The sequence below is a fragment of the Mandrillus leucophaeus genome, unplaced genomic scaffold (assembly GCF_000951045.1).
Source record: "Mandrillus leucophaeus isolate KB7577 unplaced genomic scaffold, Mleu.le_1.0 Scaffold110, whole genome shotgun sequence".
NCBI lineage: Eukaryota > Metazoa > Chordata > Mammalia > Primates > Cercopithecidae > Mandrillus > Mandrillus leucophaeus.
Genome location: NW_012099210.1, coordinates 2270003 through 2293784, shown reverse-complemented (window position 1 = coordinate 2293784; position 23782 = coordinate 2270003). Strand labels below are relative to the sequence as shown.

Genomic DNA, 23782 nt, shown 5'->3' with positions numbered 1-23782 from the left:
ACCAACTAGAGGAAAAAGCTAACATTTAAATACATACATACATCCCCTTCAGAATTTTCTCAAAGCTAAGTACAATATATTTTACAGAAATACTATACATTCTATACTATATCCAGCCTTTCAACTTAATTTACTAATATTTACATAGATGTACATAATATGTTTTAATGGTTGGGTAGAATCTGTCTTTGTTTCAAAAAAGTCACTTCTCTATTCAAAAGAATTTGAGATTCAGCACAATGAAGATAGTCATAAAAGTGCATCACAAATGCTGAATGCAATCTTGAAAAAGCTGTGAAAATATCTGGAGATTAGAAAAGTGACTAGACTAAGTCTATAGCCTCTCCAGGCCTTCTACTGTCTCCATGCAAATCTGTGTCATGTGAATGCCTCACTCGTTTTTAATGGCCTACTGAAGTCAGAGCTTTCCTTTTACCTCTGCCCAAGATCTATTCCCAAATGGGAATAAGCCTTATTTCTCTTTTTCATTTACTACTGAATCCCTTTTCAAGATTCAACCACATTCTTTTGATAGCCACTACCATGATTATTAGGGCTATTTTTACTAAGGGACGTAACGAGGAGTCTGTTCAGAGACAATAAGGATATTCTTTCAAGTCCAGCTTAATACTTGATTTTAAAAAAAGGTTTTATTTTATTTATTTATTTGGGACAGAACCTCACTCTGTGGGACAGAGCTTCACTCTGTTGCCCAGGCTGGAGTGCAGTGGTACGATCTTGGCTCACTGCAACATCGTTCTCCTGTGTTCAAGTGATTCTCCTGCCTCAGCCTCCCCAGTAGCTGGGACTACAGGTGTGTGCTACCACGCCTGGCTAATTTTTGTATTTTTTAGTAGAGATGGGGTTTTGCCATGTTGGCCAGGCTGGTCTGGAACTCCTGGCCTCAGGTGACCTGCCCACCTTGGCCTCCCAAATTGCTGGGATTACAGGCGTGAGCCATTGCACCCGGCGAAAAAAGGTTTTAAATTTAAAAAACATTTAAAGAATGAACTATGCACATTTATGGTATACCTATAATGCTTTTTTCTTTAGGCGTCTAATGAGAACAGCCTAGCTAATCTTCATGTGTATGGCTAAGGAAGAGAAACTACAAATGGATATCATATAGTGATTTTGCCACTGCCTTCCATGGATTTAGATGCTAAGGTGCAAAATTCTTTCAGTGAAGGTGCAATGAGCTTTTTCCTTTCACCTTGGATTTAGCCAACTGCCCATCTAGCACACCTATAAATACTTCTTTTGCTACGGTAACTCAAACATCTGTTAGCCCCAGTCTTACCCAAAATCTCTACTTTCTAGGAACCTCTGTATACCTACCTGAGCTTTTTCTTTAGCACCATCAGTCTTTCCAGCTAACCACAGCAAATGCGAATGTTCCATCTCCTGAATATCACTCGCTGAAAGTAAAATTTGGGGCAGTTTCTACAGTCTAGAAAGCAGATAGGGTTAAGCTATGTCTACATAAGATAAAAACTACAAAAAGGTAAATGAAAATTAAAGCTGTTCATGTGACTAGAAAAAAAATGCTTGATACTGCTCAAGGAAATGAGAGGACACAAACAAATGGAAAAACATTCCATACTCATGGACAGGAAGAATCAATATTGTGAAAATGGCCATGCTGCCCAAAGTAATTTATAGATTCAATGCCATCCCCATCAAGCTACCATTGACTTTCTTCACAGAATTAGAAAAAACTACTTTAAATTTCATATGGAACCAAAAAAGAGCCTGCATAGCCAAGACAATCCTAAGCAAAGAGAACAAAGCTGGAGGCATCACACTACCTGACTTCAAACTATACTATGAGGCTATGGTAACCAAAACAGCATGGTGCTAGTATGAAAACAGATATATAGAGCAATGGAACAGAACAGAGGCCTCAGAAATAATGCCACACATCTACAACCATCTGATCTTTGACAAACCTGACAAAAACAAGCAACAGGGAAAGGATTCCCTATTTAATAAATGGTGTTGGGAAAAGTGGCTAGCCATATGCAGAAAACTGAAACTGGGCCCCTTCCTTACAACTTATGCAAAAATTAACTCAAGATGGATTGAAGACTTAAATGTAAGACCTAAAGCCCTAAAAACCCTAGAACAAAACCTAGGCAATACCATTCAGGACACAGGCATGGGCAAAGACTTCACGACTAAAACACCAAAAGCAATGGCAACAAAAGACAAAATTGACAAATAGGACTTAATTAAACTAAAGAGCTTCTGCACAGCAAAATAAACTATCATCAGAGTGAACAGGCAACCTCCATAATGGGAGAAGATCTAACCATCTGACAAAGGGCTAGTATCCAGAATCTACAAAGAACTTCAACAAATTTACAAGAAAAAAACAAACAACCCCATCAAAAAGTGGGCAAAGGATATGAACAGACACTTCTCAAAAGAAGACATTTATGCAGCCAACAAACATATGAAAAAAAGCTCATCATCACGGGTCATCAGAGAAATGCAAATCAAAACCACAGTGAGATATCATTTCATGCCAGTTAGAATGGCGATCATTAAAAAGTCAGCAAACAGACGCTGGAGAGGATGTGGAGAAATAGGAATGCTTTTACACTGTTGGTGGGAGTGTAAATTAGTTCAATCACTGTAGAAGACAGTGTGGCGATTCCTCAAGGATCTAGAACCAGGAATACCATTTGAACCAGCAATCCCATTACTGGGTATATACCCAAAGGATTATAAATCATTCTACTATAAAGACACTTGGACATGTATGTTTATTACAGCACTGTTCACAATAGCAAAGACTTGGAATCAACTCATATGCCCATCAAAGATAGACTGGATAAAGAAAATGTGGCACATAAACACCATGGAATACTATGCAGCCATAAAAAAGGATGAGTTCATGTCCTTTGCAGGGACATCAATGAAGCTGGAAATCATCATTCTCAGAAAACTAACACAGGAACAGAAAACCAAACACTGCATGTTCTCACTTGTAAGTGGAAGTTGAACAATGAGAACACATGGACATAGGGAGGGGAACATCACACACTGGTGCCTGTCGGGGTGGGGGACTACGGGAGGGACAGCATTAGGAGGAACACCTAACGTAGGTGACGGTTTGATGGATGCAGCAAACCACCATGGCACTATGTGAATACCTGTGTAACAAACCTGTACATTTTGCACTTGTATCTCAGAATTTAAAGTATAATAATAATAGTAAGAAATGTTTAATACTTTTCAAAATTCAAAATCTATAATAAGTTGTTAGGAAAAAAGAGTCCAAATATTGAGCACTGGTTGGGCGGTAGGGAGAAAGAGCCCTCTTCTGTTGATGGTAGGAGGCTAAACTGGTGCAGTCGTCTGGAGAGTAGCATGGCACTATGATGGCAAGTTCAGCAAGTACAGACCTAACAATCAGGGCATACTCCCCCATGTAGATCCTAGAGAAACTCTTACCTTAGGATATTAGTTATCTATTGCCAGATAACAAATTACTCAAAACGGAGTATTTAAACCAACAATAAACAAATTACTCAAAACGGAGTATTTAAACCAACAATAAACATTTATTATCTCATAGTTTCTGTGGGTCAAGAAGTCAGGAGTGGGTTAGCTGGGTAGTTCTGGCTCAGGGTTGCTTATGAAGTTTCAGTCGAGATGTTGCCTGGGGCTCCAGTCATCTGAATGTATAACTTGGGCTGAAGGATCCACTTCTAAGATGCCTCAGTCACAGGGCTGGTAAGTTGGTGGTAGCTATTGGCTGCTCCGTAGGGCTTGGCTGCTAGAGCATCCTCATAACACAGTGGCTGGTTTTGCCCAGAACAAGTAATCCAAGAGAACAAGTAATCCAAGAGAACAAGGCAGAAGCAACAGTGTTATTTTATGGCTTAGTCTGGGAATTCACAAGCTATCACTATGCCATATTATGTTGGTCACAAAGATTAACCCTGATACAATGTGGAAAGGGAGTATACATGGGCATGAATACTAGAAGGCACGGATCACTTGGGGATATTTTGGAAACTGGATTCCATATACAAGTCTATGTATTAAAAAAATCACTGCAGTATTATTTGCAGTGACAATGAGTTGCAGGCAACCTAGGTTTTTTGTTTCTAGAGAAACTTGGAAGTAAAATGTGGTGTATGCCTCTGATGGAATACCTTATAGCAATCAAAACCAATGAACTAGAGTTATACATTTTTTCAACTAAAAAGAAACAGAAACAGAATTTAAAAACAATAAGATTTATAGCATAATGCAACTGATATGTCTAAAAACCACTGTGTACATATGTATTTTTCATATCATACAAAGAAACATATTGCTAAATAAATACATAAAGGGTCATCTGGAAAGGCGTATTTTAAGTAGTTGTATATGGGGGAAAGTGGAGATGAACTGAAGAATAAAACAAAAAAAGTAACAAAGAGGGGCTTTGCAAGAATAAAGTAAAGAGTGTGCCATGAATTGAAGAAAGGAACTAATTACTTCAATTGGTTGAGGTTTAAAAAATTCCTTTTTTTGGTAGAGTTGTAATGTGGCCAAAGCAAGTCTAAGAGATCTTGTTGAAGCAAGATTCCTAGAAGATAAGATTCTATTCATTTCCCTATTTTTTAAAGTCACATCCTTGTGGAAAGAAAATTTTAGTGGCTCGGCCGGGTGCAGTGGCTCACGCCTGTAATCCCAGCACTCTGGGAGGCCGAGGCGGGCGGATCACGAGGTCAGCAGATCAAGACTACCCTGGCTAACACGGTGAAACCCCGTCTCTATTAAAAATACAAAAATTAGCCAGGCATGGTGGCGGACACCTGTAGTCCCAGGTACTCAGGAGGCTGAAGCAGGAGAATGGCATGAACGTAGGAGGCAGAGCTTGCAGTGAGCAGAGATTGTGCCACTGTCCTCCAGCCTGGGTGACAGAGTGAGACTCCATCTCAAAAAAAAAAAAAAAAAAAGAAAAGAAAAGAAAAAATTTTAGTGGCTTATGTCTGTAATCCCAGCACTTTGGGAGGCTGAGGCAGGCAGATCATCTGAGGTCAGGAGTTTGAGAACAGCCTGGTCAATATGGTGAAACTCCCATCACTACTGAAAATATAGAAATTAGTCAGGTGTGGTGGCACATGCCTGTAGTCCCAGCTACTCAGGAAGCTGAGGCACAAGAATCACTTGAACCTGGGAGGTAGAAGCTGCAGTGAGCTATGATCACACCACTGCACTCCAGCCTGGGCAATCGAGCAAGACTGCATCTCAAAAATAAAATAAATTAAAATAAAATACCTCTTTTCTTCTCCTTGTTGAAATAAAATTCTTTTAGCAAGACACAAACCTCTTTCATTTCTCAAATGGAGATATTTGAAATGCAAATAACCTTGAAAGAGGTAGCTCATAAATTAAATGTACAATTATGAATAAATGTCTTGACAGCAGATTTCCTTGTTGAGGAGTGTTTAACGGGAGAAAGCTAAAGGAACAGAATTTTGAATTTCCCTATAGACTATGGGGATTGAGGGGCTGGAAAAGAGAAGGAGCATGGAGGGTTACATTAAGGTACTACAGACAGATTAGATCCTTGATAATTCAGATTAAAACTGGTGCTTGTGAAAAATTTTATTTTGGAGTTGGAACAAGAAAAAGAACACCTTGCATTTATGGCTAATTTACTTCTTTTGAGTTTTAGGTGTATCTATAGACACATTTTCACCTGTTTAATTTTCACTGTGGTTAACAACTCAAATATTAATTTAGTGTCTACCTACTGTTTCAAACTGATGATTATCTTCTGTGTTCAGCAGTAGTGGATTGTTTGGTTATCCTTGGTGGGTCACCACTTGAGTGATAATCTAAATCTAAACTTGAAAGTAGACCGGTTTGTAAATAATTCATAGTGCATGTTAGGACTAAAATGAAGAAGGGTCAGGTGAAAGCCTAATTTATCTTAATGAAAATATGTTATATATACTGGCAATTATGTGACAGCAGAGAGTTAGGATAATTTTTTTTTAATTTGAGGAGAACAATGATACTGCTTTTATTGAGAATAAGCCCAACCTAGGGCCCTGAGAGTGCATGAGTCACTTACATAACAAGTGATCCACATATGTATAGTAACCACTGTCACCTACTGCAACCGCAGCCCTCGTGGGATCATGTCCACTCAGAGTTTAACAGCTACGTCTGCTGAGTAATAACAATGAAGACACCAGTCCAAAGTAGCCAGTGTTTACCAAGCCTTCCTTTTCTCCCTATTTTTAAAATTATCACTCTCAACAAATTTTGTGTGTGTGTTTAAGTACTTTCTTATTTATGAGCCCCTCAGGCACCAGACATGTTATTATCAAGCCCCTTATATACCATCTAATATAAATTAACATAAGCATATATAATCTCTAAGGTAAAAAAAAAAAATCACCATGAAGAATCCTCATGGAGCATCAGGCAGTTGTAGAAACACAAAAACCAGACACTGTTGTTCACGGTGCTGCCTTCTTCCCTGCTCTATAAGGCATTTTTGCTTAAACATCAGCCTCTTTAAGACATCACTGCAATATCTGGTTAACAGAAACTGACATATTTACATAATAACAGCTGATTTTCATGTAAGTCTTCACAAACAATCTAGGGATACTGAAAATACTCTGTGGCTTTGAAGCTTTGTGAAGTTAAAACTTTTTTCAAAACATTTCTATTCTCTCTTCATGATGAAAAGCAGTGGACATTATCTAAGGCCCACTTCAAGGGGCTATTAGCTCCATGAAGGCAGGGCCTGTCTTGTATGTCAATGATTCTCTGGAGTCTGGCGGCCCCCAGCAGGGCAGCAAACTATATTTCTTGAATTCTTGGAGAAATACATGTCTTATTAGACTAATTTATATATCCGTTTTTCTTCTTGACAATTGAGTTGTTTGGCTACCCATAGAGGCATTTTTCAGACCAGAACAAGATCTAATGTATTCTAATATTTTCATCTTGAAAATGTGAAATAAGAAAGAAGACCAGGTCCAGAGAAGTTTACAGACCAGTGAGGCTTACAGGCTACAGAAGTTTGGCCACTTGACTTAAACTCACCCTCTTCCACCCAGCCCAGTGCTCTTTGAACCACACTCTACACACTGTTCCTCCTTTAGGTCTCTGTAAAAATCAAATTTAAATCAACTGGCTTTTTAAAAAAGAATATATTTTCAGGTATATTAAGAAAAACTAAAAAATTAGTTTGTAAAAGTCTTTTATTGTATCCGTGCCATACATAGTGAAAAATAACACTCCTAAAAAAAAGAATGCTACCTTTTCCACAACATTTTATTTTAAATAAAACTTCAAGTACTCTTACATAGGTACAAAAAAAATTCTGATCTATTTGCCTCCAACAGGCCACCACAACACACAGTAGATAAAACACAGTGGTTACAAATGTCTTTTAAATTTATTTCTGAGGCAAGGCAAATGGGAGGGAAATGTTTCTATGAAAAAATACTGTGTGCGTAGGAAATCGTCACAATTTTATTCCACATGGATACAAATGATTATACTTTAATTTAGGCCCTGGTGGCTTAAAATTATATAACAAAATAGAAACATGGAAAACTAACATCCCCTACACCCTGTTTCAAAGGCAGGCACTACCAAGATTAAGGAGACGCCACAGTGTTGGTAGAGGATAATGACTGTACAGACTGTATAGCTATCATTACCTTCAGATGAAAATAAAATGCTACAATCCTCTAAGGCATGAACAATAATGTCTGCAAACAATATATACACATAATACATATTTAAAACAAGACTTAATATAAACAAGAATGAACAGTATATACATGTCAATGTTTTCACTGTTTTGAAATACAATTTAACTACACAAGTGATGCAGCAACATATATATATAAATGTACTTGTAACTCTACAGTAAAGTTTCTTTTTGGTGCTTTTATAGCACATCAGTGTAAACAGTTTAACTTGGCTTTGTTTTATATTTTAAAACATTCCTTGTTGTATTTTCAAGATTTAAAGCAATTTTCTAGTTCTTCCTTTTCACAGAAAACGAAGATTCTGGATGTGGTTTAATCATAAATAATTCATAAAATTAAATACATTCACTAAAAAATAAACTACAAAGTAAAAAAATGAAAAATAGATATTTATTGAGAGGGAAAGGAGAACCATTTCCCACGTTAGAGCTCTGGTGTTGAGTATTCAGTGCGATTTGATATATTTTAATTGCTATTGCACTATAACACCCCTTCCTTTGAAAATTCTTTGGGTGTGCTTCCCTGTTCTACCTAAATTAGCTGATAAATCACACAAACCAATAACCGAGGGCCTTGGTTGTTGTAGGAGTGAAGCCTTTAAAAATGGTATCATTCTTCTGATACTTTTTTTTTTTTATACTTATCTTAAGGAAAAAGAAAGTCATTATGTATGTGCCTTGCACGTTTATGTAAATACAGTTCACATTGCTGGTCTCATTTGTCCTTGTTTAAAAGGAAAAAAATAAAGAGATTATTATAACTTCAGCTCACTTTGAAAGTATCTGTCCACTTTTTTTCAAAATACTTCCTCATATTGTGGCCAGCTCTGCCTATATCAGAATCATCTTCATTAAATGTTTCACAGTTGTCAAAAACAAGCCTGACATCTAGAGCAAAGGTTTCAAGGTTTGGATACCTGAAAGAAAACACATAATTAGAGATTGCTTTCATAGAGTGGATTTGTTTTGTAAACAAAGAAAGAGGTAATAAAGGGTAACAATGAAAGAAAAATGATTAGGATAACTGCATTTAAACTGATATATATGATACCCTTTTATAAATGGAACATTTAAAAATTTTTGTGTGTTCTGAAACATACTGGATTTAAAGAACAGGTTAAATGGAAAAATAGATTTCTCCGAAGATCAAAACATATTTTAACAGGCATTTTCCCCATAACCCGTCTCCTGTTTGACCTGTATCACACAATTCTGTCACAGGACCTATCCCGCTTGACTAGTTTATTAAGTTCTCTGACCAAATGTATCACTTGTGGGATCCTATTATCTGTATTTGAAAATGCTCAGCTGCAGTAGAAATCATGTCAATGCTCCCCATGCAACGATAAAAATTACACTTTTCCTGTAGCTTTTATATACACCCCAAGATATGGTGCTCTGTGTTAAGTCTTCCCCATTTCCCATTTCTCTTCTCTTCATATATGCTCTTCTGCCCAAGCATTAGAGTATGACGAACTCAAACAAGCAAAATAAGCATATGCTATGTCTCTACTAGAGGTAACATTACAAGGGTCTGTCTTTCAACAAGAAGTACTATGGCTTCTGTGCTTTTCTGGTGGGATAAGCTCAATTCTCTTTCTCTGTAGAAAAACAGAAAAGAGAAAAGAAAGGTGGATGAATCTGCGTAAGCTTATTAGTAAGAAGGGAATGGTCATTTCAAGCCAACTCAAGCCAATTCAACAAATTTTAAGACAGCTTTTAGAAATGCAAATTTTAAGTTAACTCTAACCTATGACAAGCTGGATACTAAAATAATGTAACCATTAAAAATATTCCATGAGTGTAAATCAGTACAACCACTACGAAGAATAGTTTGTAGGTTCCTCAAAAAACTAAAAACAGAGCTACCATGATATCCAGCAATCCCACTGCTGGATATATACCCAAAAGAAAGGAGATCAGTATACGAAAGAGATATTTGCACTCCTATGTTTGGTGCAGCACTGTTCACAACAGCCAAGATTTGGAAGCAATCTAAGTGTCCATCAAGGGATGAATGGATAAAGAAAATGTGATACTTAAACACAATAGAGCACCATTCAGTCATAAAAAAAAGAATGAGATTTTGTCATTTGAAACAACGTGGATCAAATTGGAGGTCATTATACTAAGTGAAATAAGCCAGGCACAGAAAGACAAACATCACGTGTTCTCACTTATTTGTGGGATCTAAAAATCAAAACAATTGAGCTCATGGAAACAGAGTAGAAGGATAGTTACCAGAGGCTGGGAAGTGCAGTGGGGAGGTGGGGATAGTTACTGGGCACAAAAAAATAGAAGGAAAGAATAAGTAGGTGATAGCACAACAAGGAGACTATAGTCAATAATAGTTTAATTGTACACTTTAAAATAAGTAAAAGAGTAGAACTGGATTATTTGCAACACAAAGGATAAATACTTGAGGTGATGAATACCCAATTTTCCATGATGTGATTATTATGCATTGCATGCCTGTATCTCGTGTATCTATAAATATACACCTACTGTGTAGCCACAAAAACTTAAATAAAAATTAAAAAAAGAGAAATACCCTATGAGGTACTGACGCTGTGAGAACTTGTCGAAGTGGAATTCTATTTCTTTGGTGACATATCTTGTATGACCTTTCACTCCCTTCTTCTGTGTGATAATGAAAGGAATATTTCTCTATGTGTAATGTGCTCACAGAGTTAAGTCAGCCCTTAGGTAACCTCATCCATTTTCCTAGGAATTATTTGCTTATTACTGTTGAGGTTAAGGAATTCACATAAAATAAACCATATGAAGGTGGATGATTCAGTGGCATTTAAGTCACAACACTGTATTATCGTCACCTCTAAAACACTGTCATCACCCTGAAAGGAAACGCCATACTCATTGAACAGTTACTCCCCATTCCTCCCTCTTCCCAGCACCTGGCAACCACCAATCTTCTATCTGTCTCTATGGATTTATCTATTCTAGATACTTCATATAAATGGAATCATACAATATGTGTGGGAATAATTTTTATAAAATATTTTAAAGTTAATTTGAGAACTACTTCTCTCTTTGTTCCTTACCCAAAGAAAAGGTTAATGATCAACATTAGGGAGAGTGGAATCCAGGAGAGAATTCTAGGTGAGATTCTAGGTGAAAAAAGTATACAACTCATATGTGTGTCCTTCCTTTATGGGATGGGGCAGCTGATGGAAATCAGAAAAATTCATTTAAGTAGGCCCCTCCCTCTATTCCAAAAATTTCTAGTTTAAATATTTGAAACATGGTTTGTGAGTTTTGGTTCCAACTCATTAATTTCAGTTTAGTCAAACAACCCAAAGTGGAGAGTTCAAGGAGCTTGAATCCACTGAGTTTTGCTTCCCACACAGCTGGCATCACAAACAGGATTACACAGACTGTTTCCTTCTCTCTTCCTCTTCCTCACAGGAGCTCTGATTTGGTAGCTTTTTTTTTTTTTTTAGACAGTCTCACTCTGTTGCCCAGGCTGGAGTGCAGTGGCGTGGTCTCAGCTCACTCCAACCTCCACCTCCGGTTTCAAGTGATTCTCGTGCCTCATCCCTGAGTAGCTGGGACTACAAGCATACACCACCACGCCCAGCTAATTTTTGTACTTTTAGTACAGACGAGAGTTCACCATATTGGCCAGGCTGGTCTCAAACTCCTGACTTTAAGTGATCCATCTGCCTCCACCTCCCAAAGTGCTGGGATTACAGGCATGAGCCACCTCACCTGGCCCATATGATTTTGTAGCATTTTATATATATATATATTTCTAAGCCTATTTGTTTTAACAATTTTGAGGTTTACGTTAATCTTTTATCTAGGAATTGGAAGATGATGGAAGTTAAAATCAAGAGTTAACTTAAATACTAGTAAAGTCTTCATGTGTAATTCTTTTTCTCGGCCATGTTAGTTACAAATTTCATTGCGCCATCCACCTAGACAACTGACTATTTTGATAGAACAAACAAGAGAGGCCGGGCATTGTGGCTCACGCCTGTAATCCCAGCACTCTGGGAGGTGGAGGTGGGTGGATCACCTGAGGTCAGGAGTTTGAGACCAGCCTGGCTAACATGGTGAAACCCCGTTTATACTAAAAATACAAAACATTAGCCAGGCGTGGTGGCGCACACCTCTAATCCCAGCTACTTGGCAGGCTGAGGCAGGAGAATTGCTTGAACCCCGGAGGCGGAGGTTGCAGTGAGCCGAGATGCACCACTGCACTCCAGCTTGGGCAAGAGTGAAACTCCGTCTTAAAAAAAAAAAAAAAAAAAAAAAGGAACAAACAACAGAACTAGTCCATATCTAGATAACAGTGTTTACATATTGGAACCAATAAGTACCAATCAATCATTTTAATGGTTTTAAATGCTTCCTGAATTTAGGCAGGTCCCTTCTGTAATTAAAAAATAATAAAACAAAACAGACATAAACCTTTAGACGACTGTTATTTCATCCTCCAAAGAAATAAATTAGTCATTTGGTCAACCTAGTAAATCACTTGATATATGTGAGGGACACAGATCATTATAACTTCTATTTAACTCTTCTAAATTGAATATAAATCATAGAGTACAGTTATTTTCACCAAAAGAATGTATAGGAAGAACTAAATATATACTAGATAATAACAATGTAATTAAAATATATGTTGTATGAGTATCAGGAAAGCCTCCCAAAATAAGTAACTTTATTCCTGGAATAGGATTGCAAAGAGAATACAGTAGAGAAGAGCAAATAATAGTTTTCTCTCCCACATTTAATAAATGGAATTTTGGTATTCTCCAATAACTCACATTAAAGCTCTTAATGTGCAAAGCTTCCAAAGATCTTCTATTTCTACATTGTAATAATCTAACAATATTTGAGTCAATTTTTGTTAAATCCACGTGACGTGTGGTCGATACTCCATGGATGCAGAATACAAATTCCGGCTTATATGTTACTTACTTTGGGAGGCTCTCCTAATACTTTTCCTTACCTTCAGCTTGGGTTGGTGGTGCTCTTTCAATGTCAAAAGCAGGTCTATTACACTGGTTTTTAATTTCTTAAATAATTTTAGTTGGTTTCTCTTCTACAGCCTTCTACTCTAACCAAACACGCGCGTGTGCATGCACGTGCGTGCACCATACACACACACACACACACACCTGCCTCAAAAGCAGGGCCTAGATCTTGCTGTTGATTAAAATATCTTTGGCTCACGACAAATATGCTTAGCATATATCAGGTATTCAATAAATATTTAGTGAACTGAAATGATTTACTTACTGTCCACTACTTAGTTTCTCTCTAATTGTGGAAAAATCCATAGGCTTCTTAATAACTTTCTTATAACCAGGAACAAGTTTCAAGTTTACAGGAAGTAGAAAAGGCCATGCATCCTCATGAGTTTCCATTTCAGTCAGAATCATACTAAAGAAAATAATGATTGAAATCAGTATCCCTACTTTACAATTGTCTTATTTTTTAATTAAAAAAGTTTTCAGTTATTTTATATATATATGAGACAGGGTCTTGCTCTATTGCCCAGGCTGGAGTATAGTGGCACCATCTTAGCTCACTACAACCTCTGCCTCCTGGGTTCAAGTGATTCTCCTGCCTCAGCCTCTCGAGTAGCTGGGAATACGGGTGCATGCCACTATACCCAGTTAATTTTTGTATTTTTAGTAGAGACAGGGTTTTGCCATGTTGGCCAGGATGATCTTGAACTCCTGACCTCAGGTGACCTGCCTGTCTTGACATCTCAAAGTGCTGGGATTTCAGGCGTGAGCCAATGTGCCAGGCCCAGTTATAATCTTTCAAATAAAACTCAATGCAAATTAACATTAAAAGAAGATAAAGGAATACATTTACTATACTTACACATTTTCTTAACATTTATGCTTTACATTTTTTTATTTCCACAAATTGTCAGAAAGGAAGCTTTGATATGGTAAGAGGTTTCTAAACAAATAAAATGGGACATTAGAAATATACAGTGCATGAAAACGGAAACAATACCTGCAAAGAGCTAGGTCCTTGGAGTCATCTCTTTTCGGCTTCTTAACTGAAGTAAAACTTTCTTGTTTTGACAAGTTAATAGAAGTGTTTTCTTCCATTTTTCTTTTCTTGAGGTCTTTGTTTCCTCTTTTTAGCGAACTACTTGTAGATGCAGAGTCTTCGTCTTCAGTGTCTCCTGTTAAAGTTACCTTCTTGCCTTTCTTTGACTCATTAGTCTTTTTTCCTTTGACATGAAGTTTTTTGATTTTTAGAGTTTGACCACTTGCCTTTAATTTTAAAAAAGTAAATGAGGTGTAAGAAAGTGACTATCTACAGACCTTCTATTATTTTAAATTATGAAAAGTCTGACAGGACAAACAAGTAAAAAGAATAACTCGGATTTAGAATGTTGATAACTCTATTATTCTTAAGAACGTTCTGTGTATTTCTTCCTTTCATAATATAAGGATAAAATCTAATAAAACATGAAAGGTCTATTCATCTTAAGAATTCTTAAAACTTGAAGATGTTGATCCCATGGTAATTCATCTACAGAGGGTGTCTGCAGTATTCTTTCAGTCTAGGTCACTACTTGAATGAGTTTAAAGATACAAAAGAATTAGGAACAAAGATGAATATAAATTAAAACATAGAGATTGTTAATAAGAAAGTTGAGGAGGTAATAAAAAGCCAGGCCAAAAAATGAAAAAGAGCTAAGGAAGTGTCAAATAGAGAAGTCCAAGTGATCAAATCTACTAGAAATTGATTTTTTTTCCTGGATAAAAAAATAAAAGGTATTTGCAATAAGAAGAGAGTTCCACAAACTTGTGGTTCCCAGGTGTGAACAAAGCAGTGGTGAAAGATGGGGTAAAAAGATGTCTGTTTTTGAGAAAAACAACATAGAAAGGAAGACATAAAGGACATTATACTTGTAATCAAAGGATATGAATTCCAGCTACGGCTCTGCTACTAACTTTAAGCAAAAATATTTGTGAGGCCCTGTTTTCTCATTTTAAAAATAAGGATGACAAGCCACATACTTGCTAGTCATTCTAGCTCTAGAATTACATGCAAAAAAGAAATCTCAACGTGGTCTTATGCAATGTAACTACAAATTGCAGGCAGCACACTGCTGCAACAAGAAGGGTGCCCCACCCTGTATTCATAGAGAAAAAAAATCTGCCTTTTGAGAGTTAAATGTTATAATAAATGTAATAGATCATAAAAGAAAGGTAGGTAAAGTTCTGGCAATGTATGACTTTTATTTTTATTTTCCAAATATGTGGTTAACACCAAACACTTTTAGAAAACTGTTACCTTAACCAGATTGTTAAGAAATCCTATACTGCAAAGTCACATAATCAGTGTAGCAATAATTTAAAGTTGGCTGTATTCTTTTTTTTTTTTTTTGAGGCAGTCTCACTCTGTTGCCCAGGCTGGGAGTACAGTGGTACAATCATGGCTTACTGCCCAGCCTCAACCTCTGGGGCTCAAGAGATCCTCCCACGTCAGCCACCCGAGTAGCTGGGGCTACGAGTGTGTGCCACCATGCCTGGCTAATAAAATTGGCTGTATTCTTAAAACTGGCTGAAAAACATTTCTTTGGAGTATTTCATAGCAGTTTCTTTGAGGATTTCATGACCCCTGCCAGTACATTACTTAAAAATGCTCTTAAGCAGTTAAAATTATTTGCTTCTTTATTGGCAGGTTAAAGTATAGTTAAGGAGATATTTTAATTGACTAAATAAGGCAAACCATAAATTCAACGCTTTCACCATATCATATCAAAGAATCACAATCCCTGTCACTAACTGAAATAATTAATATGTTTTATTCAGTCTCTTCTCCACTTATTTATATTCATTAAAATCTGATTATTTTGGGTTTTTATATTACACTTAGCTTTTAGCACTCTGAAATCATTAAAAAAGAGAGTACTTAATATAATGAAGAAAAAGTCCATTTAATGACAAGTTAGATTAAATAGCTGTGTTACTTAAAACAGAAAAAGTTTTATGAATAGTGGGCCAAAACATCTAGTTTCTACTTGAACTAAAATATTATTTGGGATAATTTTCTAACAAATTAATACTCACAATAAGAAAATATGAAATTGGGCCAGGCATGGTAGCTCATGCCTGTAATCCCAGTACTTTGGGAGGCCAATGAGGGCAGATCACTTGAGGTCAGGAGTTTTAGACCAGCTTGGCCAACATGGTGAAACCCCGTCTCTACCAAAACTACAAAATTTAGTCAGGTGTGGTGATGCACGCCTGTAATCCCAGCTACTCAGGAGGCTGAGGCACAAGAATCACTTGAACCCAGGAGGTGGAGGTTGCAGTGAGCTGAGATCACACCACTGCACTTCAGCCTGAGTGATGGAATGAGAGACTCTGTCTCAAAAAAAAAAAGAAAGTATGAAATTAAAATCACAGAATAAAAAAACTTGTGATTTAAAAAAAAAAAGATTCAAGCCTGTAATCCCAGCACTTTGGGAGGCCGAGACGGGCGGATCATGAGGTCAGGAGATCAAGACCATCCTGGTTAATACGGTGAAACCCTGTCTCTACTGAAAAGTACAAAAAACTAGCCGGGCGAGGTGGCGGGCGCCTGTAGTCCCAGCTACTTGGGAGGCTGAGGCAGGAGAATGGCGTGAACCCGGGAGGTGGAGCTTGCAGTGAGCTGAGATCTGGCCACTGCACTCCAGCCTGGGCGACACAGCGAGACTCCGTCTCAAAAAAAAAAAAAAAAAAAAAAAAAAAAAAAAAAAAACCAAAAAAAAGATGTGTGTAAACTGATCTCATTAAATAGCGCAAATACACATATTTCAAAAGCAAACTTTCATCAAGTTACTCCATTACCTATTATTTTGCTCTTGGGCAGGGCATCCCCCCAATCCCCATCACCTTTTCTTGGCTACAGTACAAATTCAAAGAGGAACTTAGTGGGTCTTAAGCAACACTTACCAGATTTCATGAACAACAGCACATATCTTTCTTGTTTATATATTGATATAAGTCACAAACTGGTAGCTCGCAGGCTCCAAACAGGTCACAGAATGTATTTGGTTCATATAATGCTTGTAAAAATTCTGAATTTGTTTCCAATATTTAATATTTGGGAGGACATAAAAATCCATAGTCTCGACTTCCCTTGAAATATGAGTGGGTTCTGGAACATGGGGCCCACATTCCTACATGACAGCAATTGGGTGAAGTTGAGCTTTGACTGTTAAATTTAAATAGGGCCATGACTCCCCTCTTTGCCACAGCACCCACGAGGGGTCCAATGAACTCTTTCATGTCATTTACTTGGCTTTTGTAGGCAATGAAGTTTGAAATGTTTAGTATGTGAGTTTGTGTGTGTATGTGTGTGTGTATCTAAGAGTGTGTACTAATACAATTGGACCTCCATATCTGCAGGTTCTACATCTATGGATTGAACCAGCTGCAAATCGAAAATATAAAACAAAGGCTGGGCGCAGTGGCTCATGCCTGTAATCCCAGTACTTTGGGAGGCCGAGGCAGGCAGATAACTTGAGGTTAGGAGTTCGAGACTGGCTTGGCCAACATGGCAAAACCCTGTCTCTACTAAAAATACAAAAGTTAACCAGGCATTGTGGCACATGCCTGTAATCTCAGCTACTCAGGAGGCTGACACAGGAGAATCGCTTGAACCCGGGAGGCGGAGGTTGCAGCAGTGAGTCAAGATCATGCCACTGCACTCCAGCCCGGGCAACAGAGTGAGACTCTGTCTTAATAGAAAAAAAAAAAAGAAAATATAAAACAAAAAATCCAACCCCCTCATAACAAAACAATAAAAAATAATAAATAAAAAACAATATGGTATAATAACTATCTGCACAGCATTTATGTTTTATTAGGTATTATAAATAATCTAGAGATGACTTAAAGTATATGGGAGGATGAGTGTAGGTTGTATGCAAATAATATTCCATTTTATATAAGGAACTTGAGCATCTGTGGACTCTGGTGTCCATGGTAGATCCTGGAGCTAATCCCTTGCAGATACTGAGGTATAGCTATGTTGTATATATATGCACACACACACAAACACACACATACACATCTTTTCAATTCTGTGATCCTGTGATCACATATATACATACATACACACATACATACATGCACAGTAAAAACAGTTAATCAGGATAATGTATGCAGAAAAACCCACTTGAGAGCAAGGTGTATGTATAGTATAAATATTTTTAAATAACTATGAATTAACTGGAAAGATACTTTAAAAACCTTAACTCTTCCTTATATATCAAAATCAATGTTTAGAGTTTTATTGTTGTGAGAAACATCTAGTTCACTACATTTAGAAAACAAAAAAAGCAGAAGTTTAGAAAGTTGTATTCACATAGAAAGGCTCAAATGAGATTACAGATCTTATGTCTCCAAGTCTACTCCTTGAATGGCAGATAGCTAGGATACTAATTTAAGAAAATTTATTGAAAACAAACATCCAACGACCTACCAGGTAATACTCCCAAGACCGAAAACATTTATCTGTTAGTAATTCATAGAGTGTTAGAGAAACTTTCTATAACTTAACAGTTATGAAGTTAAAAGGTAATTTTATGTACAATCAGTGAAGACTGCTGTTGTTATATTTAACTATGAATGACAAAAATGATCAAGTAATGAGAATAATCAAAATAATCAAAAAATGATTATTAGTGAATATGATGCCATGTAAGACCACTTGCTATCTTGTGAAATACAGTCTAAAATATAATAAAGTATTAAAATTAACATTTCACATAACTATAAAGTTATAAAAACTTTTACATGTATGACCTTATTTGATCTTCACAAATCCCCACAAAGCAGACACTATCCCATTTTACAGATGATAACCTTGAGGCAAAGAAAGCACTCCAATGTTTACAGATCAGGGCGGTGGGAAAAAATCAGTGAAGGAGATTTGAGAAGAAGCAAAGACTGGAAAGAAAACCAGGTGAGTATGGTATGCTAGAAGTCAAGTGAAAATCAATGTTTCAAGGAGGAGAAAGTGTTCAGCTCTACCAAATGTAATAGGTCAGATGACAGGCACTGATCACTGGAGTGAGAAATGTGAATGCTGTTTGTGGCCACGATAAGAGCACTTTTGGAGAAGCTGTGGAGGTGAAAATCTATAGTGAGCTCAAGAGTGAATCAGGGCCGAGTGTGCTGTCTTACACCTGTAATCCCAGACTTTGGAGGCTGCAGTGTGAGGATCAGCTGAGCCCAGGAGTTTGAAACCAGCCTAGGCACATAGTGAGAACCCATCTCTACAAAAAAAAAAAAAAAAAAAAAATTGCCAGGCATAGTGGCACAGGCCTGTAGTCCCTGCTGCTTGGGAGGCTGAGGTGAGAGGATCACTTGAACCTGAGGGACTCCAGACTGCGATAAATCATGATAGTGTCAATGCATTCCAGCCAAGGCAACAGATCAAGATTCTGTCTTAAACAAAGAATAAACCAGAGGAGAGATATTAGATAGAACCAGAACAAAACATTTTCCAAGTGTTTTTCTGTAAATGGAAGGAAAAAATGGAGGAACTGGATTAAGGGAGAAGTGAGGACAGAAGAGGGTTTTTGTTTAGTTTTCTTAAGATGGGAGAGATAGCAGCACATCAGTAGGCTAAAGAGAGGAACCCAGCGGAGAAGGAGAAATCGGTGATGCAGGAGAAGGGAGAACTGCTGGAATAACATTCCCAAGGGGTAAGAAGGGATGGAATCTGAGGCACAAGTGGGAAAATTCGCTTAGTTAGGAGTTCATGGCAACAGCAGAGAAGGTAAGGTATGTGAGCCTGGACGCAGAAGGACAGCAGATGTGGTGGCAAGATGAGATATTTTCTTCCGATGGCTTCCATTTTCTCAGCTGAATGACAATAAGCTGAGAATTAAGATGGAGGAGACAGAGCTAGAGATAAATTATTGACATCATTAAAGGCCCTCTAACACCTTGTTTATTTATTTATTTAGAGATGGAGTCTCACTCTGTAGCTCAGACTGGAGTGCAGTGGCATGACCTGGGTTCACTGCAACCTCCACCTCCGAGGTTCAAGCGATTCTCCTGCCTGAGCCTCCCAAGTAGTTGGGACTACAGGCATGTGCCACTACTAATTTTTGCCTGGCTAAAATTTTGTATTTTTAGTAGAGATGGGGTTTTGCCATGTTGGCCAGGCTGGCCTTGATCTCCTCTCAAATGATCTGCTCATCTCAGCCTCCCAAAGTGCTTGGATTACAGGCGTGAGCCACCATACCCGGGCCTTAATGCCTTGAATTTAAAGGCTGAGTATTGCACAGCTATATTCAGATACAAAGGTATAGGTGCTAGAGAAATCAGAGAGTTGTATTAACCAGAATAATGGTTTTTACCAAGGGCAGGCGCAGGCAAAGGACCTAATGGTGGAATCAATGATTGGGATGATAATGGGATAATGACACCTAAGACAGATTAGGAGGAAAGACAGGACATGAAACGGGAGAGCAACAGTGAAAAGTCTTAAGACAAACTGTAAGTCCTGGTGAGATCAAAGGATTGTTGGAGTTGAAGTGCTACAGGGAGTGAAGTGGAAGGGAAGAAAGGAGGTGGACAGATGGATGTTTGAAGTGAGTTTATGGAGAGGTAGTTAATAATTAGGTTAAAAGACTGTTAATAATTAGCTTACTGTTAATAATTAGGTTAAGAGTTTAAATATGGGAGAAAGTAACTGAGGTAGGGAATACCTAGAGTCTGCCTTCAAAACATAAACACCATAAAACTCTGCATTTTAATCTAGTAATTAAAAAGTTGTTTGGAGCTGGGTGCAGTGGTTTGCATTTGTAATTCCAGTGACTTGGCAGGCTGAGGTAGGAAGATTGCTTGAGGTCAGATATGAGACCACTGTAGGCAACATAGCAAGACCGTATCTCTCTCAAAACAAAAAAAAAAAAAAAAAAAAAAAAAAAAAAAAAAAAAAAATTAGCTTGCAGTGCACACCTGTAGTCTCAGCTACTCAGGAGATTGAGGCCAGAGGATTGCTTGAGCCCAGGAGTTTTAGGCTGTAGTGGGCTATGATCATACTACTGCACTCCGGCCTGGGCAACTGAGACCCTGTATTTAAAAAAAAAAAAAAAAAGATAAAATAAAATATAATAAAAAGTTTAGTTTTAGATCATCTTACCTTAGCAATGCAAGCTGGACAAAACCAATCTCCATCTGGGATTGTTGTAATCTTGGGTCTATGGCAGTAGGTATGACAGCCTTTGTCACAGCCATCACAAAGAAGAAGCAGTTCTTCATTATCTCCCTTTCGACAGATTTGGCAGTACTATAATACATGAAAAATCATTTAAAATTAACCATCTGCCATGAATAATAGTTATTGGGATGTTCAATGCACCATAATTCCTAATTTATATTAGTAATGAACATTCCGCTTGCTAACAAATATATAGTAGCCATACACATCTATGTATCTTTCGTTACACAGATATGGACCACATGACGGGTGAGCAGTTCTGTTGGGGTAAATGCTGTGGGGTAAATGCACATTTCAAGTACACTGCAAAGAACAAAGCTTAGAGGCAGAATGCCTGCACACACTTCAGAAGCATGTACACATTAACATATGAAATAATTAACATGACATTAGAGCACATAAAGCAATGAATAGCTTTAATACATGGTGTTTTCTTTGTTTAATGTGCTTCATCTTTTGCTTATCTTAGAATCCTCATGATATCCTGAGAAAGAAATAAGAGTTAGAGTATTTTTTAAAATCAAAATTAGAAAACTTGTATTAGTATCATAATTATGTATAATTAAAAGATAACCCTAGATTTTTGACTAATTCATCTATATATATTGTGATAGATTGGAAAATGCATTCAAACTGGGAAACTTTGAAAATCAACCCAAATCAAACATGTGTCATAGTGCAGAAAATGCATCCTACAAAACAGTTTCTAAGGAAAAAAGATACAATATATGTAAGAAATTAAGAGGTCATTATTTATTTTTTTTAGAATTAAAAATAAAACTAGTTATTTTCTATTGAAAATTTTCTAATATAATTAAAAACTTAAAATCTGCAAAAAGAAGACTTTTTCCGTGTACACATATTCTGTACAGTAAGTTTTACAAAGGAAAGAAGAAAAGTTAGACAAGTAAAAACTTTCAAGATGGCTGTAAAAGATGGTAAGCACTAACACTGGTTTTTGACAACTAGTTCATATTCCAGTCACAAAAGAGAATGTCCTGCAGTCCATATTTTAAAAAATGAAAACCAGAAACCATTTAAACTACTTTAAGTTAGGTATTTATATGCTCTTAAAAACAAAATAGCTTAACCGTTCAAACTTACTTTAATTTTCAATGCAACATTGTATCAGTCTGGGAAAGTCTAAAATGGTCTTCTTATATAACCTAGTATATATACCAATGATAGTTGTAGAATCTTATTAAAACAGCAGACACACTATTCAAGTTGACAAATGTTTATCAAATGTATATATTACATATTTCATATTAACATTGGCATGGTTACCACGAGCAAAAGCAGCAGAGTTTAACATTCCAACAATCCGTATCTATTTTATGACCTTTCCTAACATCCCCATCACTGAATACCTTAAGATGGTGTTATTTCTCCATATTTGAGTTACATCGTTAAAACTTCTACTGTAAAAGTATTCACTGAGAAATAACAATGCAAGGTTATATTTATATCCCTGTAACAACACAATTTAAAAATGAGATTCATGAACATAAGTAAATACTCATTGTTTTCTCTACTAGGTAACTATAAATACTACAAGGTCTGTCTTACATCTCACACTTAGGATTTAAAAATAAAATTATTTCCTGATACTTTTAAAGAAAGAGTGACAGATATCAAACTCATAACAATTTTGAAAAATTACAGTAATAACTCATAATATGTTACAGTAAATATATTATTATTTGGTTTTAATTCCTCTGCTACTACAGTAAAAAATAGTGGATGCTGCCTACTGTTTAATAACAACAATATAAAGTATACTGTGGGCAGAGAATTATCTGGAGGCAAATTATGACAACTCCCTCTTTTTCTTGGTAAGCTTGGTCTTTGTCCAACAGGGTATTTCTAAAGATATTGAGCACTTTAATATTTTGTTAGGACTTACTATGAGGATTACTATAGGCACTGTAATGTCTCTAAAGGTTATAAAGTGCTTCTTAATCTTTGAATATGAAACACTGCCTTCTTTTCAAGATAGTTTCATAGCAAAAAGTGTATTATTAAGCATTTTAAAAAGGAAATGAAGGTTGTGAGAGCTAGAATTATATGATTAATAAGGGTAGATGAAGAACAGGGGAAAGGTTAATGAATTTGCAAAAATGGAAATAAAGCTATAGATTGCAGAATTTAAATATATCAATATAAAAGCAGGTTTTGATACAAGTTTTAGGTTTCTGTGTATAAGTTTATAATAAAACTGAACACATCATGATGATTGCTTTGGTGTAGATGAGAGAAATATAAATACAAATTTCATTTTGATCTAGGACTTAATCTTTTTTTTTTCAATTTTATTTACAGACAAGGTCTCACTATGTTGCCCAGACTATAGTGCAGTGGCTATTCTCAAGTGTGATTATAGCGCACTACAGCCTTGAACTCTCGGGTTCAAATGATCCTGCCTTGGCCTCTGGAGTAGCTGGGACTATTGGCATGTACCACCATACCTGGCAAGAACTCAGTCTCAATTTCTCTCTTTTTAAAAAAATCATTATTGCCTAGATCTCACCAAATATATTTGTCTAAGGTGACTTTCAAGCTGGTTTTAATAATAATTTTTAGAAGGAAAAAATATTTGTATCTGGTAAAAACAATACTAAATGAATCGAACAGTGCCTTAAAATTTATAGTAAATTCTGGGCCAGGTGTGGTGGCTCATGCCTGTAATCCCAGCACTTTGGGAGGCCAAGGCAGGCGGATCATTTGAGTTCAGGAATTCAAGACCAGCCTGACCAACATGGTGAAACACTGTCTTTACTGAAAATACAAAATTTAGCTGGG

General features: G+C 36.8%; 1 protein-coding gene across 1 annotated transcript in view; it reads right to left on the bottom strand.

The window, feature by feature from the left end:
- Window positions 1–7208: 7208 nt before the first annotated feature.
- Window positions 7209–23782, bottom strand: part of BAZ2B (bromodomain adjacent to zinc finger domain, 2B) — a 423086-nt gene continuing 406512 nt past the window's right edge. The window contains exons 38-41 of the mRNA XM_011991581.1: window positions 20903–21049; window positions 13748–14013; window positions 13016–13159; window positions 7209–8661 (exon numbers count right to left, since the gene is read on the bottom strand). Coding sequence (XP_011846971.1) covers window positions 8508–8661; window positions 13016–13159; window positions 13748–14013; window positions 20903–21049 — 711 coding nt within the window. The 3' untranslated portion in view covers window positions 7209–8507. The remainder of the gene's footprint in view (window positions 8662–13015; window positions 13160–13747; window positions 14014–20902; window positions 21050–23782) is intronic.